At 46.9% G+C, this 17591-nt stretch overlaps 1 protein-coding gene across 1 annotated transcript in view; it reads left to right on the top strand.

Moving 5' to 3' along the window:
- Positions 1-264: 264 nt before the first annotated feature.
- SCP2 (sterol carrier protein 2) overlaps positions 265-17591 on the top strand; it is a 72331-nt gene continuing 55004 nt past the window's right edge. Inside the window, exons 1-5 of the mRNA XM_051999674.1 lie at positions 265-401; positions 9375-9432; positions 10248-10319; positions 15907-16038; positions 16820-16884. Coding sequence (XP_051855634.1) covers positions 330-401; positions 9375-9432; positions 10248-10319; positions 15907-16038; positions 16820-16884 — 399 coding nt within the window. The 5' untranslated portion in view covers positions 265-329. The remainder of the gene's footprint in view (positions 402-9374; positions 9433-10247; positions 10320-15906; positions 16039-16819; positions 16885-17591) is intronic.

Raw genomic sequence — 17591 nt, 5'->3', positions numbered from 1 at the left:
GCCCCTGCACCCATAATGCAAGCCCAATTCAGGGACCCGCAGGGGAGGCGAAGACAACGCGCATGCGCACTAGAAGCCCTCGAAGGTGGGGGTGGAGAGGAGCGGAAGCGGACTCGCGCACGCGCATTCCGTCTCCAGGGCGCGAGATGGGAGGGAGCCTGTGTCCCCGGATTCTGGCCCCGGCTCCTCCGGGTGACGCAAGGCCTCGCCCCGCCCCTCCCGCCCCCGCCCCCGCCCCCGCCCCCTTCAGGAGCACCCCTTAAGGGCCTTTCCCGTCAGTCTGTCGGGTCTGTCAGTAGGTCAGGTCGGACCTTCCTCGCCCTCCAGCCATGGCCGCGGCCCTCCGTATGCAGAGCGCCAGCTCCCGGCGCGTGTTCGTGGTGGGCGTGGGGATGACCAAGGTAAACACCGGCCTGAGGTCGGCCATAGCCTGGCGTAACTTGCTCTCTGCTGGGGGAGACTGAGGCCACCTGCCAGGTCCGGAGCGGCCGCGTCCTGCACGGACTGGGCGGGGGAGAAGAGGCAGAGACCAGGGGCAGGAAGCCGGGGCGGGGAGGCGCTCCGAGCTCGGGGCACTGTCGGGCCTGGGGAACTGCCAGAAGTCTGCCTGGGGAAGGGGCTCAGGCCGTCAGGGGCCTTGAATGCCGAGGACACACGCTGTGTCTGTTTCCTGGAGGGCGGAGCTTGTGCTTTAGGAACACCATTTTGGGGCTGAATGGCGGATGGATTTCAGGGAGGGAGACCCCGAGGCGGAGGCCCCCCAACCCACCGTGATTAGTCCAAACGTGAGACGGTGAGGGTCTGCACGGGGTTGGGCGAGGGTCCGAGCTAAAAAGGGACGTCTGCCATGTGCATGCAGTTAACCAGTGTTCGCCAAGAATTGGAAATATTGGATGAAGTCAAGGGCAAGCATTGATTGAGCACTTACTGTATGCCTTGAGGAGCTTCAGATCCCCCTAGCCTGGTGTCAGCAGATGGCTGGTTGGCGCTCAAGAGCCGCTTGTTAAAGGGCGTAGGATTTAGATCAGAGAGACTTCAGTATTATAGATAAGGTTTCTGTCTATCGATATCTGCATCTATGTCCATATCTAGGAGATAGAACTAGGGAGGACACGGAGGAGTCTCATCCATCTAACAGATGGAGACATGACAGGCTGGTGACCACATCCGTTGTAAGTTACACGGCCAGACTCCCTTTGTGAGAAAAGAAGAAAATGAAAATAACAACCAGGGGCCAGACAAGCTAGAGAATGGAGTTCAAGCTGTCCAGTTTCTGGACACTTGGGCTGTTATCCAAGTGGCAGGGCTGGAGTTTAAATAAATGCACGTCTCCCGGCACAAACCTGGGGGAAGGAAGGGGGCTCCCAGGGGGAGGAACCTGTCCCGGAGCCGGGTCCTGAAGCGGGAGAGCCTGGCGGCCGGTACTGGCTGTCCCGAGGGCAGCGGGAGATGCGCCAGAGCAGGGGCCACCTGTCCTGTTGCAATTATATTTTGTCAGATGTTTCCCAATTACACTGTAACTGCTTTGGGGCTGGCTGGAGGTCCTTCCACCTTGGAGTCAGCAGCCTCTCAGGTCCCAAACTTGTGTGATCTCATAGGATGTTCCCCTTCAGGTGGTTCTGCAGTGGGTGTCACTATTGCATAAACTTCCTTCAATTCCTGAACCTTCTGAATGAAGTCCACAGAATCCGAACTTGAAAGGGAGTCCAGTGAGCATCCAGGCCAGGCAGCGCTTGCAGGACTCCACTGAAGCAGGCCCCCAAGGCCCCCGAGGCAGCCTGTGCCACTTGTAGCACTCCTTAGGAACTTTTTCTTTCCTTCAAACCCAAATGTTTCTTTGCTGTTTCTCATTCTTTCTAAGGCCATGCAGAACAGGGATGATCACTAGCCTTGTGGCTCTGGAAGAAGCTATGCTATCTTGAAGCTCTTTTCCAGTTGGGCAAGTAGTACTGAAGCCTGCAAAGCTTTGGTAGAAAACCATCTCACCCAGTCATCCACTTTGAACTTGTGAGGCTGATTTTTAGAGACTATTTGTCTCATCTTAGTAGGTCTGGCCCTATATTTCTAGCTTACAGACCTTTGTATTGATTTTTTTTCTTCTGCTGTAAAAACATTATTATGTTTCTTTAGTTACTTTTTTTTTAAGGTAGCCCTTTTCCCATTGACTTTTTGCCTTTCACTCCCAATCCCCTCTTGTTGTTTGTTATCTTTGGAGTTCTGCTTATTAGTTCTCTTTTTCCTCCTATTTTTAATTGGTTACATAATTCTCCTCACTCCCCTCCCCCCACTTTTTTTTTTTTTTTTGCTGAGGCAATTGGGGTTAAGTGATTGCCCAGGGTCACACCCCTCAGAAGTGTTAAGTGTTTGAGATTAGATTTGAACTCAGGTCTTCCTGACTTCAGGGCTGGTGCTCTAACCACTGTACCACCTAGCTGCCCCTCTCCCCCCTTTTTTCTTTTCAATTAAGTAGATTTCTCATTCCTTTCCTCCCTTTCAGCTAGTCCTGTTGGCTTATTTTTGTAAATTTCATTTTTTGTGTCTCTTTTCAAAAAGGATTTTTCTCCTTTATTATCCATCCTCTCTTTCTGTCTACTCTAGATCCCTGTTCTCTGATTCATGACCCCTATAATTAGCTCATCTCTCTCTTTTCTCTGTATTCCTCCTGCAATCAAAGCTTCCAAGATGTCCATTGTAAGACACATTTTTGCCATTGCCTGGGAGCACTTGCTAATAGATCTTGGGATATATAAACATATTTCAGTATTTCACAAAGGCCAAAGATGTGATTTACAACTAAGGGTAACATCCTGAAAAGCTGGGCATCATTCTATAATGTAAAACAAAAAAGCTACTTAGTGAAATAAAGAACTTTGAAGTATTTCTTATGAAAAAAACCAGAGCTGAGTAGGAATTTTGAAACATAAACACAGGAGTCCAGAGAAATCTAGAAAGGGAATTTATTTGGGCCATTAGAAGGAGCTACCAGATGATGTAGTGCTAACACTCCATTGAGGGGGGAGAAACAGGTGTCTTCTTTAATACTTTCATGTCTTCTGATGGTATTTAGCAGCTTAAATAAGAAAAACAGAGGACCTGGAGGTGTAATATTCCTGTTCTAAATGTTTGTCGAAGGGAAAGAGATGGGAGAGTAAGAGGAATACGTTAAAGGAGATTTGATGGGTGGTAGGACAGTGAGACCCCATAGATGAGGAGGGAGTAATGGGAGAAGAAAGTCTTGGTAACTTCTGTTTTTTTTTTTTTTTTATGTTGAACTATCACCTCAACCCCTAGAAGAAGGGGGCTCATACTTTTAACTTTTTCTAGAAGATATTTACCCCATCAAGTTCATTTCCAAATGTGAGTCTGAATCTGTTCCTTTGGGCTGGATCAAACATATCTGTGTGGACTGTCCCCTTACTAGGACTCCATGTCCTGGCAGGATTCTAGCACTTGGGTTTCTTGAGATTTGATGTTGGAACCTCTGGACACTCCCGAAGTTGTGGTTATCTTTAATATTGCGCTTAAAAGGAACAAGTACAGACAACTGGAGAGAAACAGTGGCAGGGCCATGGACTCATGGTTCTGCTATGGTCTGCTAGGGAGGCAGGCTGTTCTTGTTGAACCCAGCCCGGCAGGAAAGCAGTAGGTGGAGGCCGGCTTTGGCTGATTAGTGCCTTTTCAGTGTATATCAGGCCTTGCTTGAAAGCCAGTCAAGAATCCATCTCTTTACACGGGGATGGATGGCTAGGGTCAGCCACAGAATGTTCACCATGTCCAGATTGGGGAGCAGGGGCCCATCTCTGGAGGCAAGTTGCCCAGCATTTCCAGGTGGGCTGGCACCTCAGGACCTGAGGTGGAGCTCCCATTGGCCGGGTCCTGAATTTGTTTTTTATTTGTTTATTTATATCAGCCATTTCTAGTTCGAAGCACTGTTTGTAACAGAAAAAACTATTCAACATTGTGAATCCATTTAGAACCGTACACAGCATTCCGCCCTAGGAGTTCTCTTTTCTCCATTTGAGGAAGGTGGTCTCTTTCACCATCCATCCTTTGGGACCAGTTTTGGTCTTTAGTGACTGAGTTATAGTGACCTTTTGATGATCTTTCAACTTAGACCAACGTAGTCTTTGTGTATTTTTTTGGTCCTTCTTATTTGACTCTTCATCCGTTCATTCCCACAACCCTCCTAGCCTTAATCAATGAATGGGGGGCTCAGTCAAACTGACTAAGCTTAAAAAAGCCCAGGTCTCTCTCATCATCCGGGGCCATCTCTAGCCGGCCTGACCTACATCTGACCATTGGAATCAGGGGGCTCTGGAGGGTAAAGGGAGGCCGGTGACCTTGCCCAACCTCCCTCACTTCAGTCCTCCTCACTTGTGTGTCCTGGCTTCCCCTCCCCCGATGTCATGATGCTCTTAGAGAAAGAAGGATAAACGACAACTTGAACATCTTTCACGTTTTCTTGTACTCCCTCCAGTAACCAGTAAGAGGTCTGCTCTCCTTTGGCCAACCACTCCACTTGGCCTGGGTTTCTGTTTTCCCTTTTGTAAAATAGTTGCAAGTGAACTAAATGATTTCTCGAGATTTCTTTCAACTCTGATTTTGTTCTGTCAATAGCTGACTGATGTAAATAAACTTCAATCTGTTATAAAGACAAACAGATCAATAAGATTTCTGCCTCCCCTGGCAGGTGCAGAGTCTTTCTAGAAAAGCCTGTAGCAGTGGCTACCTGGGCTGGCTTTCCATTCTGAAGGTTTCTCTGTCACAGACACTTGTGGCCTTTTTTTTTTTGAGGGGAGATTTCTCTCTAATCCCTCTCCCACCTATGCAAGTTCTTATTTATTTTTCCAGCATAAAAAAATCTGAATTTTACAATTAAAAAATGGGCACTTAGTAGAATAGGAAATGGGAATTTGTATATGAAAGTACACATCTCCAGTGTGGACAGTAATTTTTCTTTTTAAATAACAATAAACAAGTTACTTTAAAAATAATAACTTGTAGTTGATGTTTTAAAGATGGACAGAATTTCTCCCAGTAGCCTTTCCTTCTTTGCCAAGAGCTATCTCATATAGTAAATAATATTTTTTAAAAAAAGAGAAAGAAAGGAAGAACCAATCAACACATCAAAAAGGCTTGAAAATATATGTGATATTCTATCTATATCCATGGATCTTCTATCTTTACAAAATTGTGGATTTAGAACATCTTTCTAAATCCCTTTTTTGGACCATATTTCTTCTTTATAATTTTGTGACATTCACTTTTGATTGCTTTGTGACAAGTCTCACTCTTAGTTGGCTGTCATCCCTTTGGCCTTCTTTTTTCTTCTGGGCATTTCAGAAACATGGTTCTGTGACCCTCTTTTCTTGCTTTTTTCTTTCTTTTAGGGGGTATCCCTCTCTGTAGCTCCTCTATCTCTCTGCATTCCTCCTCCCCTCCCCCCAAAACAACCTTTGTAACTCTTAGTTATAATCGAGCAAAAGTCATCGCCCCACTGGCTGTGCTGAGCTAGCCTCCCTCATTATGTGTTCTGAGTCCATTCCCACTCTCTTTAGGCTTCATCTGCCAGCCAGAATCATGACTGGTCATTACATTGATCAGAGTTCTTTAGGCTTTCAAAACTGTTCGTCTTTAATGCTGTGTTATTGTATAAATTGTTTTCCTGGGTCTTCGCACTTCCCTCCACATCATTTCATTCAAATGGTCCTTGTTTGAAGGACCTTGTATGAAATGGTCCTTCAAGGCTTCCTTGAAAGCATTCCTTTTAATATAGTAATATTTCATTACATTCCTAGACCTAGACCTTTTCTTATAAAATGAATAGAAAGCCTGAGAGACAGAGCTTCTGGGTAATTGATAATCATTTAATTAATCATGGCTAGCAAATAATAAATTGAAGCCAGTGATTCTCTTGGGAACTACAGAGGAACCATCCAGTGCTTAAATACCCTTGGAAGAATGGGTGTTCCCAACAGGCTGACATCAACTCTAACTGGATAATAATTAATGAGAAAATGGGAACTGAAGAGGAATCATCCAGTGCTTAAATATCCTTGGAAGAGTGGGTTTTCCCCACAGGCTGACTTCAACTTTAACTGACTAACAATTAATGAAAAAGTGAATATTATATTGAAAGGCAGGCCTTTTTTCTAATGAGGGGCTGTAGGGTATGTGACTGATCATGTCAACACTCTAGAAACACTTGTTTCTACCCAGATCATTTGACCTCTAGTAATCTATGCAAAAGAATCTGTTTTCCACTTAGGTCCTACCTCAGTAGAACAATGGGCCAGAATTACCTAGAGCAGGACTTCTTAAACATTTTCCATTAGTAACCCCTTTTCTTTTCTTTTTAAAAAAAATTCTAATAGCTTTTTATTTACAAGATATATGCATAGGTAATTTTACAGCATTGACAATTGCCAACCTTTTGTTCCAATTTTTCCCCTCCTTCCCCCCACCCCCTCCCCTAGATGGCAGGATGACCAATACATGTTAAATATATTAAAATATAAATTAAATACAAAATAAATATTCATGTCCAAGCCGTTCTTTTGCTGTACAAAAAGAATCGGACTCTGAAATATTGTACATTTAGCCTGTGAAGGAAATCAAAAATGTAGGTAGACAAAAGTAGAGGGATTGGGAATTCTATGTAGTGGTTCTTAGTCATCTCCCAGAGTTCTTTCGCTGGGCGTAGCTGGTTCAGTTCATTACTGCTCCACTGGAACTGATTTGGTTCATTTCATTGCTGAAGATGGCCAGGTCCATCAGAATTGTTCATCATATAGTATTGTTGTTGAAGTATATAATGATCTCCTGGTCCTGCTCATTTCACTCAGCATCAGCTCATGTAAGTCTCTCCAGGTCTTTCTGAAATCATCCTGTTGGTCATTTCTTACCGAACAATAATATTCCATAATATTCATATACCACAATTTATTTAGCCATTCTCCAATTGATGGGCATCCTTTCATTTTCCAGCTTCTAGCCACTACAGAGTTGCCACAAACATTCTTGCATATACAGGTCCCTTTCCCTCCTTTAGTATCTCTTTGGGGTATAAGCCCAGTAGAAACACTGCTGGATCAAAGGGTATGCACAGTGTGATAACTTTTTGAGCATAGTTCCAAATTGCTCTCCAGAATGGCTAGATGTGTTCACAATTCCACCAACAATGTATCAGTGTCCCAGTTTTCCCACATCCCCTCCAACATTCTACATTATCTTTCCCTGTCATTCTAGCCAACTTGACAGGTGTGTCGTGGTATCTCAGAGTTGTCTTAATTTGCATTTCTCTGATTAATAATGACTTGGAGCATCTTTTCATATGGCTAGAAATAGTTTCAATTTCTTCGTCTGAGAATTGTCTGTTCATATCCTTTGACCATTTATCAATTGGAGAATGGCTTGGTTTCTTATAAATTAGAGTCAATTCTCTATATATTTTGGAAATGAGGCCTTTATCAGAACCTTTGACTGTAAAAATGTTTTCCCAGTTTATTGCTTCCCTTCTAATCTTGTCTGCATTGGTTTTGTTTGTAATAACCCCTTTTCACCAATAAATTTTTATGGGACCCTGAGTATATAGGTATATAAAACAGCTACGCAAATCAAACATTTACTGACAACATCATATTTCGTGATTCCCACATTCAGTTATGAGATTCACAGTTTAAGAAATCGAGACCTAGATTAGATGGTCTTAATCAGAAATAAGCTGTCCCAGTTGGATAGGGTTCTGCTCAAGAATGAGGAAAGAAAAGGGAAAAAGCCCTGGGCCCTCTCCCATATTGGTTATTGCTCTCACCCAGGTGATGGCCATAAGGGAAGGAAGGGGTTTTTGCAAGGGGAATCTGTGTGAGGAGGATTCTGTGTATTTGTGACATGTTTTATACCCCCCATATAATTACCTTCATTCCTGTGACAATGAATGCTTCTAGTTTGGAAGTTTGGAGGGCAAAGTATGTCCTCACTCTGCTTCTCCTTCCCCTATTTCTTTTCTTGTACAAATCTGACTTGTTCAAGTCAGCCTCAGAAGTTCCTTCCATCCAATAAAAACTCCTCTGCTTGATATTTAAAGCCTTCCCAATCTGATTCCAGTTCACCCTTTCAGACTGATGTCACCTTGTTCCCTTTAGACACCATATTCCAGCCAGAAACTGGCTCTTGCCTACACAGGCCATTCCCCTTACCTGGCCCTGAGGTACAGGCCCTAATGTACTTCCAGGACATTTTCGAACCTTGCCGCTGCCCTTTCTAGCTCCTCAGACATGTTGTTTTCATCACTAGAACGTAAACTTATGAGGGCAGGAATCGTCGTTTTGCTGGTATTAGTATCCCCGGTGTTTAGCGGGATGCCCGGGAGAGACAAAGCAGTAATAAATGCTTTGTGGTTGCTCAGACCTAGCAGTCCCAAGAGGGGACATAAGAAAGGGAGTCGAATAGAGGGGAGCATCTTGGAGGTAGAATTCGGGGGAATGGAGGAGCGTGTCATCATGGAGAGGAGTGAAGGGGAGCTTGGGGACAGGAGCACATGTTGGTCCTCCTGGTGAGCAGGAGCACGGGGGTCTGTCCCTTCCCCCAGCATGCTCCCAGTGCCAAAGTGTGACCATACCAGCCGAGGCTCGTGAACAGGGGGTTACAGACCCCATATCCACCCGCGACATGGGGCTGTCACATGGGCATGTGGAACGTAGGGCCAACAGCTTGGTACCCAGCCTTGTGTTTCCAAGCAGAGAAAGCACCTTTGCTGTGTGTCCCCTGCAGCCGCCGAGCAGCTGCTTCCTCTCCCCTTGTCCCCTCCCCTCATAGCTAGCTGTAAAAGACCTTTAAGCTCCCTAAGTTCAAAGATCTTTAGTATGATCTACAGTGCCCTCACAGCGTGGTTGGAAAGAAGCGATACAAGGACACTCTCAAGGTCTTTCTTGAGAACTTTAGAACCGATTGTACGACATGGGAGACCCTGGCCCAGGACCACCAGCATGGGCCCTCCTCAGAGAAGGGCCGGTGCTCTGGGTGCACAGCAGAACTGAGTCAGCCAGAAGGAACAGGAGATGGGCAAAGGCAGAGACGCCCCCAGGTGTTCGTAGGGTTTATTTGTGTCTGACCTGAGGGTTCCGAGCTCACACTGGTCTGATCGACCACAGTTGGACACGCTGCACTCAACAGTGATGTCCCTTTGGTCCTCTTCGAGAAGGAAGGACAGCAACCAGCCACCAACCCATATCTCTGTTCCCCTGGCCCAGTCATTACTTAACTAAGAAAAACTACTCTCATTCTTTGTGATGTGTATTTCTAGCATCTACGAAGCCCAGGTGGGAAAACTGAGACATGCTATTTGTGCTGATTGGTTCCTCTTGTTTGTCTAGTTTCAGAAGCCGGGGCTTCAGGATTCACTGGACTACCCTGACCTGGCAAAAGAAGCAGGTAACCAACCCACGGAGGCTCTGACCTGTCTTCCCTCCTCATTTCTCGTGCAGACAGTCCCACTTCCCTGGGGACGAGGGGCTAGCCTGGCAGCACTGCCAGGAATCGGGCCGAGGCGTCCCCTGCCCAGGACTGCCCGGGAGCGGGAGAGACCATTTCACCTGGGCTCCGGCTGCTCTTCCCACATTTTTGGTCACTGAATGCTCGGTAGAGGGGTTATTACTTAACTGCCATTGGGTGGCCCCATGTATTGAATTGAAAAAGCCCCTAATTTGTGCTAACTGCCTGCTCCATAAAGGGATTTCACGGCTTGTCCCCCATGCCCGGCTGTGGCCGGCACTGTTCTCATTCCCTTTCCCCCACGTCCTTCACGGCGTCAGTGGGGAAGGAGCAGCCAGACGGTGCAGTGGGGAGAGCACCGGCTCTGGAGTAAAGAGGACCAGAGGTCAGATCTGGCTCCAGACGGCTTAGCTGTGTGACCCTGGGCAAGTCAGTTAACCCCAATTGCCTCCCAAAATGGAGGGAAAAAAAGACTGGGGATTAAAATGCTTTCTCACTAAAAGGGTGTAGGCCACTGTGGGCCTGATTCAGGCTCCTGGTTTTGGCCTATGCCAGGGTCTTCCAGCTGCTGCGGTTCTCCTTCCCTGACTTCAGCTCTTCCTTAATTATTATATTTCCTGAAAACACACGTAGGAAACTTGATCCCAAGAGACTGCGTGAGGGCGAATTTGCTGTTTAAACTTGGGAGAATGCTAGAACTTAATTCTTGACTTGCCTAAAAGTCTCTTCTTTAAAATTCATTTATTTTTTGGTAGGCCTCAAGGCTCTGGCTGATGCCCGGGTCTCTTATTCGGACGTGGAGCAGGCGTGTGTCGGCTACGTGTATGGTGAGTAGTGCTGGGGGTGGGCTCGGTCACTCCCTCCCTCCGCTAGGTGGGCCTGGGCCAGGCACCCCCCTGCAAACAGCAGTCACCTCGTCCAGCCTTGGGGGGCGGGCAGTGATATTAGGTGTAAACCGAGCTGGAGAAGGAAATGGCAGTCAAACCCCCCATGGGGTCACAGAGTCGGACCCCACTGACCCTTAGATTGTCGCCTCAGTGTTAGTACTGTTATTGTGACTATCTCATAGCAGTTCTGGGGACTCATCAGCACAGCACAGAAGTGTGACTTTAGATACCTGTGTCCCCTCCCCCCAGGACCTCCCTGCCCATAGAGCAGTGAGTTCCCAGTCTCCTTCCTCCTCGCCCATCTCCTTCCTCTGGAGGCGTCCTGTACCTGCTCACACCCATGGGCCTTTGTGCCTGCCCCATTGCTGGCTGGCTCCTCCTTGGCCTGTCTCTCCCTCAGGGCCGTGCTCTTGGTGTCCTGGCTGGCTCCTCCAGGCTCTCTCCTGTCCCTCTGCTTTTCCCTGGCAGGGGTCATCATCTCTGTGCAGAGGACCCCCTCTATATCCCTGTTGGATGTTCCACAGGGATGCTCCATGTTGTCGGTGGTTTGTTCCAGTTGCGTCTGACTCTCCATGTCCCCTTTTGGGGTTTTCTTGACAAGATACCAGAATAATTTGCCATCTCCTTCTCCTGTTCATTTTACAAATGAGGAAACAAAGGCAAGCAGGGTTCAGTGATTTGCCCAGTGTCTCACAGCTAGGAAGTGTCTGAGGCTGGATTTGAACTCGGGGAGATAAGTGCGCCTGACTTCAGGCGCAGCTCTCTGTGCATCGTGGTGCTTGGCGGCTAATACAGGATGTCTAGAAAACAGCTCTTCTCCTGCTTGTGAACCTTCCTCCTGTTGCTGAGAGTGTCTCCATCTTTCCAGGGTCCCGTCGGTCCTGCCTGGCTGGCACCCTTAGCTCTTCCCTTCCTCCCTCGGCTGCCCCGATCCGCTCTCAGCTCTTGTGTCTACCTTCCCCACATCTCTCACATCTGACTCCTCATGAGGACTCCCTTACTTACAGCTCAGTTCAGATCCTTGTGAGCTTCTAGACCAGGGCTGGTGGACTTTGGCCCAAGGGCCCCTGGCCTGGACTGTTGTAATATCTGTGAATTGGTTTTCCTTCTGCTCTGCCCTCCAGCTCAGGCAACAAGCATCTGTTCAAAGCTGCTGCCAAACCTTGTCATTCTCCTACTCAATAAACGCCAGTGGCTGCGCTTGTCTCTAGGATCAAAAATCAACCCCTTGGTTTGGGTTTGTGGCCGGGCTGGGTTTGTGTGCCTTAGAAACCTTTGGGATCTTTTTTCCTCTACTGCCCTTGGCCCTGTCCAGCCCCCACTCCCAGAATGCTCTCCTTCCTCTCGACTTCCCATTTTCTGCTCAGAGCCCTTTTTACTCCCCTCAGCTCCCAAAGTGAGCTCCCTTGTGTGTATTTGGTCTGTCTTTGTCAGGTAGGTACCTGATGTCTCCTTGAGTGCAGTGTAAGCTCTTAAGGACAGGGGTTGTTGAACTTTTATCCTTATATCCCTGATAGTGCCTGGCTTTCAGTAGGTATATCATAGGGGCTTGATGAGTGATTGATATCTGAGCTTAACTAAGTGAAGAAATCTCATCACCAGCAAGTTGGCCACTAGCTCTGACCTAGCCTTACATTAGTAATACAGAATTGCCCTCAGTCCTGATGAATTTGTTTTAGAGCAAAAACCTCATCAGGAAAACCTTATGCGGGAGGATCATGTGGCTAATTTACCTTATAAAAACCCCATCGTTTTCCCTGTTACCTTCTAAAACCACCAAAAGTATGGAATGGGAAAGTGAGTCGGGAGCAAGGGGGATGTGAGACCTGAGAGTCACCTCACAGAGTGTACAAATGGAGTTGGAAGAATAGCAAATAGATGCTAAATGGTGTATCCTAAGCAGCCTATTTCACTCCTGGATGATAGAAACAATGGCTCAAGATGCCATTTATCATACAGAGAAGCAGAAAAGTATGTGAATTTAATTTGGAAAGAATAGTTGGACTCGACCAAATAGATTTAGGAGAAATCCGTATTGAGAATAACGTAATTTTGAAAACATTGAGGGTTCAAACTCTCTCAAAAAGAGAAAGACAAGAAGTACAAAATGAGTGTCATTATCCAAAAAGGCTGCGAAGACACTTATTTACTGACCCATGTGTTGCTGAGAATGGTCTCTTCATGTATGTAGGGAACACTTGAATAGATGAGAAGGGGATATTTGTGCTTTCCAGATAATTTTCTGTGGTAGATTATAGCCTTGCGATCACATTTGACTGAAAGGTGTAGAGTCATCAACAAACATTTATTAAACGCCACTTTGTGCCAGGTTCTGTTGCTTAAACTCTGGGGATACAGGGAAAGGCAGATCATCCCTGCCCTTGTGGAACCTACAGTTTGCTAGAAACAAGTAGGTACAAATTAGGTCTATACCAGATAAAATGAATATGAGCTTAGAGGGAAGGCACTGAGGTTAAGAAAGACCAGAAAAACTTGATTGAATAAACAAAACATTTCCAACCCAGAGGTTAAGATTATATCATCTTCTTTGATAAATGAGAACAGAATGAGCCTCCTACTTAGGAACAGGAAGGGCATAAATTAGGGCCACATGTACTTACCAAAGATCTTTGTTCATGTCGTGAAGAATTTTACTTAAAGAATCTAAGTAGAAGATGGATTCTCTATGAATGAGTTAGTTATCTATAAATTATCCCTTTCTTTTTTCTTTTCTTTTTTGCATTAAAAAGTATTTTATAGTTTTCCAGTTACATGGCTCAGATGGTGACAGGGAGTCACAGGGACAATCTCTCCTGAGTCATATCTTGTATCTTGAACAGTGCTTTGGAGAGTTTAAATAAATACAAGATAAAACAAATCTATGCATTCAATCTATCATCGTATTGCTGAAAGTTTGATTTGTAGCTCTTTTTTATGGATATGAGTATGTGGTAAGTATGTGTGGACCTGTTTAGGTCCTGTTAAGTATTAAGAATCAGAGATCTCTTAGATATCTCTCTTTTATCAAACGCTCTTATTCTATGTTTAGGAAACACCTTGTTCAAAACTGCATATGTATCAGTTAAATCAATTTCTTTTTTCTTTTCTTTTTCTTTTTTCTTTCTTTCTTTCTTTCTTTCTTTTTTTTAAACCAAGAACAACGCAGTAGCATTCTGTCTACCGAGAACACAGTTTCTATAAAGTAGATGCTGCAGACTTAGTGTGTTTGGGTTGTCTAGCAGTTGCTGGTGTGTTTGCTCCTTTCTTATGCCAGATAAAGGCAACTTTCCCTGTCTTCAAGGCCCCTTGCAGAGTTGCCTCCTTCACTGAAATCTGCCGTGCTTGATTTATCTCCCACCCTAGTCCGCCCTGAGTTATTTCATTTCATCTATCCTGGCACTTGACATGTACTAAGCTTATTAGTGATTTGTGTGCCTCGTGCTTCTCAAGCTTTTTGGTTTTAGGACTTTTGAAAATTATAGAGGCTCCTGTTTGTAGTGGCTAGAAACTGGAAAATGAATGGATGCCCATCAATTGGAGAATGGCTGGGTAAATTATGGTATATGAATGTTATGGAATATTATTGTTCTGTAAGAAATGACCAGCAGGATGAATACAGAGAGGACTGGCGAGACTGACATGAACTGATGCTAAGTGAAATGAGCAGAACCAGGAGATCATTATACACTTCGACAACGATATTGTATGAGGACATATTTTGATGGAAGTGGATTTCTTTGACAAAGAGACCTAACTGAGTTTCAATGGATAAATGACGGACAGAAGGAGCTACACCCAAAGAAAGAACACTGGGAAACGAATGTGAACTATCTGCATTTTTGTTTTTCTTCCCAGGTTATTTCTACCTTCTGAATCCAATTCTCCCTGTGCAACAAGAGAACTGTTCGATTCTGCAAACATATATTGTATCTAGGATATACTGCAACATATCTAACATATATAGGATTGCTTGCTATCTAGGGGAGAGGGTGGAGGGAGGGAGGGGAAAAATCGGAACAGAAACGAATGCAAGGGATAATGTTGTAAAAAAAAAATTACCCTGGCATGGATTCTGTCAATATAAAGTAATTATTAAATAAAAATTTTTTAAAAAAAGGAAAAAAACAAAAAAAACAAATCAAACTTCAAAAAAAAAAAAAGAAAGAAAGAAAAAAAAAAAAAAGAAAATTATAGAGGCTCCCAAAGAGCCTTTGTTTATGTGGGTTATTTGTATTAATAGCTACCATATTAGAAATGAAATGCATCATGACCAATATGGACATGTTTTGCATGACTACACATGCATAACCTGTCTTGAATTGCTTGCCTTCTCAATGACAGTAATGGGGAGAGAATTTGGAACTCAAAATTTTAAAAATGAATTTAAAAAATTGTAGCTGGGGAAAACAAAATATAAATTCAAAAATAAAATGAGAAAAATAAGAAAAGGAAATGCGAAAATTTCTATTATTATGGAAATAGTTTTGACTTCATGGACCCATTTGAAGGTTTTGGGGCTTGGCAGGCCCAGTGTATGAATATCCCTTTCTTGGACTGGAAGAGCCTTGAGGAAAGGCTGGGATCTGGTTTCCTTCTTTCATCCTAGCAGGGATTTGCTGAATTGGCACCTACTTGCCTTCTGATCCAGCTGACATCTTTCTCATGTTCCTCCCCTCTGTCTCTTCCCTCTGGCTTCCCATGCCCCCCCCCCCCCCCCCCCATGACCACTTGCCTCCCAAAGGGCCCACCCCATTCTCTCTCTCTTTTCCAATCCCACCTTTGTGTTGCTCCCAGAACGATCTCTGTGATTCGGTCTCATCCTCTGCTCCTAAGTCTTCCGTAGCTCCCTGCTGCCCACAAAGTAAGGACGGAGCTGCCACAGTAGCACTGGCGCCCTCTCCTGTCCAACCCTTTCCTTTTTCCAGATGGATCAGGAAGTGGGGCAGCGGGTAAGAGCGCTGGGCCCTGGGTCGGGAAGGCTCGAGTTCAGGTACAGCTCAAACACGTATTGGTCGTGTCTCCCTGGGCAGGGCCCTTTGCCTCCGTTTGCCTCAGTTTGCACATCTGTAGAAGGGGACGATAATAGCCGCTCCCTTCCTAGGGTGAGATAATCACTCAGGCCGTGCCGTTCCTCATTGTCATCGCCGTCACTCCCCGTGTTCTCTCGGGTTCTCCCTGGGCGCCCTCCTGCCTTCGGCAGCCCAGGCTGGCATGCTCCCCGCCCCTCCTCACAGCCCCGCTTTTCGGGGAACATGATGCTCTGCAGGGCACAGCCTTGAGCCCCGGCCAGTTGCTTCACAGACCACAGACCAGAAGAATGAGGCTTCCCGCTCTCCGCTGACTTACTGAAGTGCTCGGGAGCTGCCGGGGAGCTCGGAGCCCCACTGGGAGGGGCCGCCCCCCACGCACTGGCCCTCGGGGCGCCCTGGTGTTTGCGGGGCTGTTTTCCGGACGGTTTGGTTTTCCCGACAGCGCCTCCTGGGGGCGCCGTTCCTTAACCATCCCCTTCTGGCTGCTCCCCGTACAGGTGAATCCACGTCCGGCCAGAGGGCCATCTACCACAGCTTGGGACTGACCGGGATCCCAATCTTCAACGTGAATAACAATTGTTCCACGGGCTCCACGGCCCTGTACATGGCCAGGCAGCTGATCCAGGGCGGTAAGGCTCCCGGGGGGCCGTGCGGGGGTCCGGGGTCCGTGCGGGGGTCCGGGGTCCGTGCGGGGGTCCGGGGTCCGTGCGGGGGTCCGTGGGTCTGTGCGGAGGTCGGGGGTCCGTGCGGGGGTCTGGGGTCTGTGCGGAGGTCGGGGGTCCGTGCGGGGGGCCCGGGGCCTCCGGGAGGTTCTCCGGGGGCAGTGTCTGCCTTGTTCTTGGGCGGACCCGAGCAGTCACGTGGGGCGCCCTCGGCTGTGCTGGGCCCGTCAGAGCAATCTGGGTGCCCGTGGGCCTCGTGCTCGGGCTCTGGCCCCCACTGGGTAAGTGTGAGTGGGGCTGTCACCAGCCGAGCCTGCTGGGCGGGGCCTGCCCCGGGTTTGCACACGCAGCTGACCCTCGCCCCATTCTGGGGGGCCGTCACCCCAGAGTTACAGAGGAGGGAACTGAGGCTGGGGGTCCGGGCCCTGAGGAGGCCCACCTGAGAGCAGCTCAGCCCAGCAGCACAGTGCCACCTAGTGGTCATGGGTTGTCTCATGTGAGAGGATAAGCCCCTGGCTCTGAGAGGCTGCTCTGACTTCAGGCAACATTGTTTAATTAGGCACCTTGGGTTTGTTCCCTCCTTTCCCCCCAACATATTTAAATTTAATAGTTTAATTCAGAAACATAAAGAACTGCGTGCCCTCAATAGGCAAATCCAAAAAAAAGACATTTGAAAAGCCTGGGATTTTCCCCATGCTTCTGAGTGTCTGGAGCGGTCGCTGTGGTAACCCCTGCCTCTTATTTTCAGGTCTGGCAAACTGCGTCCTGGCGCTGGGCTTTGAGAAGATGGAGAAGGGCTCCCTCGCATTCAAAGTGAGTGGCATCTGTGTCTCAGGCCTTAACTCTCCATGTGGCCCAGAGGCTCTTGGGAAGAATAAGGGCCAGCTTTTCCCTAGTGCTTTTTGTCTCGTCTCCTTGTATAGTTTTTGATGGGAGGATTTACGCAGGATTATAACGAAGGCTTGCCTACCAGCCAAGCACTGCTTTGGCCCCTTAAAAAAATGTCTGCCTACCCAGGTTTTCCCTCGTGCCTTCCTGGGCTGGGAACTGGCCGAGACCCTCTGAGCGTGCCGGGACCTCCGAGGGGTCTTGTCCAAGCTGCCCACCTGCGCAAGGACCCCTTCATGTGCTGCCTGGTGCCAGAGCCCTCCTGGGACAGTCTCCTCTCTCCCTGTGGTGACTTTCCTGCTTTAGAATTTTTTCCTTAAACATTTCCTCTTTGCAACTTCTGCCCATTCTTCTGGGTTCTGCTTTTAGGGGTTAAGGGGGGGCATGTCTAAACCCTCTTTTCCATGATAACTCTTTAGATACATTTTATTACACACACACACACACACACACACATACACACATACACACATACTCACACTTTCTCTCCATCTCTTTCTCTCTCTCTTTGTGTTTCTCTCTCTCTCTCTCTCTCTCTCTCTCTGTCTTTCTGTTTCTCTCTCTTGCTGTTTCTGTCTCTCTCTGTCTCTCTATCTATGTCTGTCTTTTCTTTATCTCTTTCTGATTCTCTC

The sequence above is a fragment of the Antechinus flavipes genome, chromosome 4 (genome assembly GCF_016432865.1).
Source record: "Antechinus flavipes isolate AdamAnt ecotype Samford, QLD, Australia chromosome 4, AdamAnt_v2, whole genome shotgun sequence".
Lineage (NCBI taxonomy): Eukaryota > Metazoa > Chordata > Mammalia > Dasyuromorphia > Dasyuridae > Antechinus > Antechinus flavipes.
This window is presented reverse-complemented; position numbering and strand designations above follow the sequence as displayed.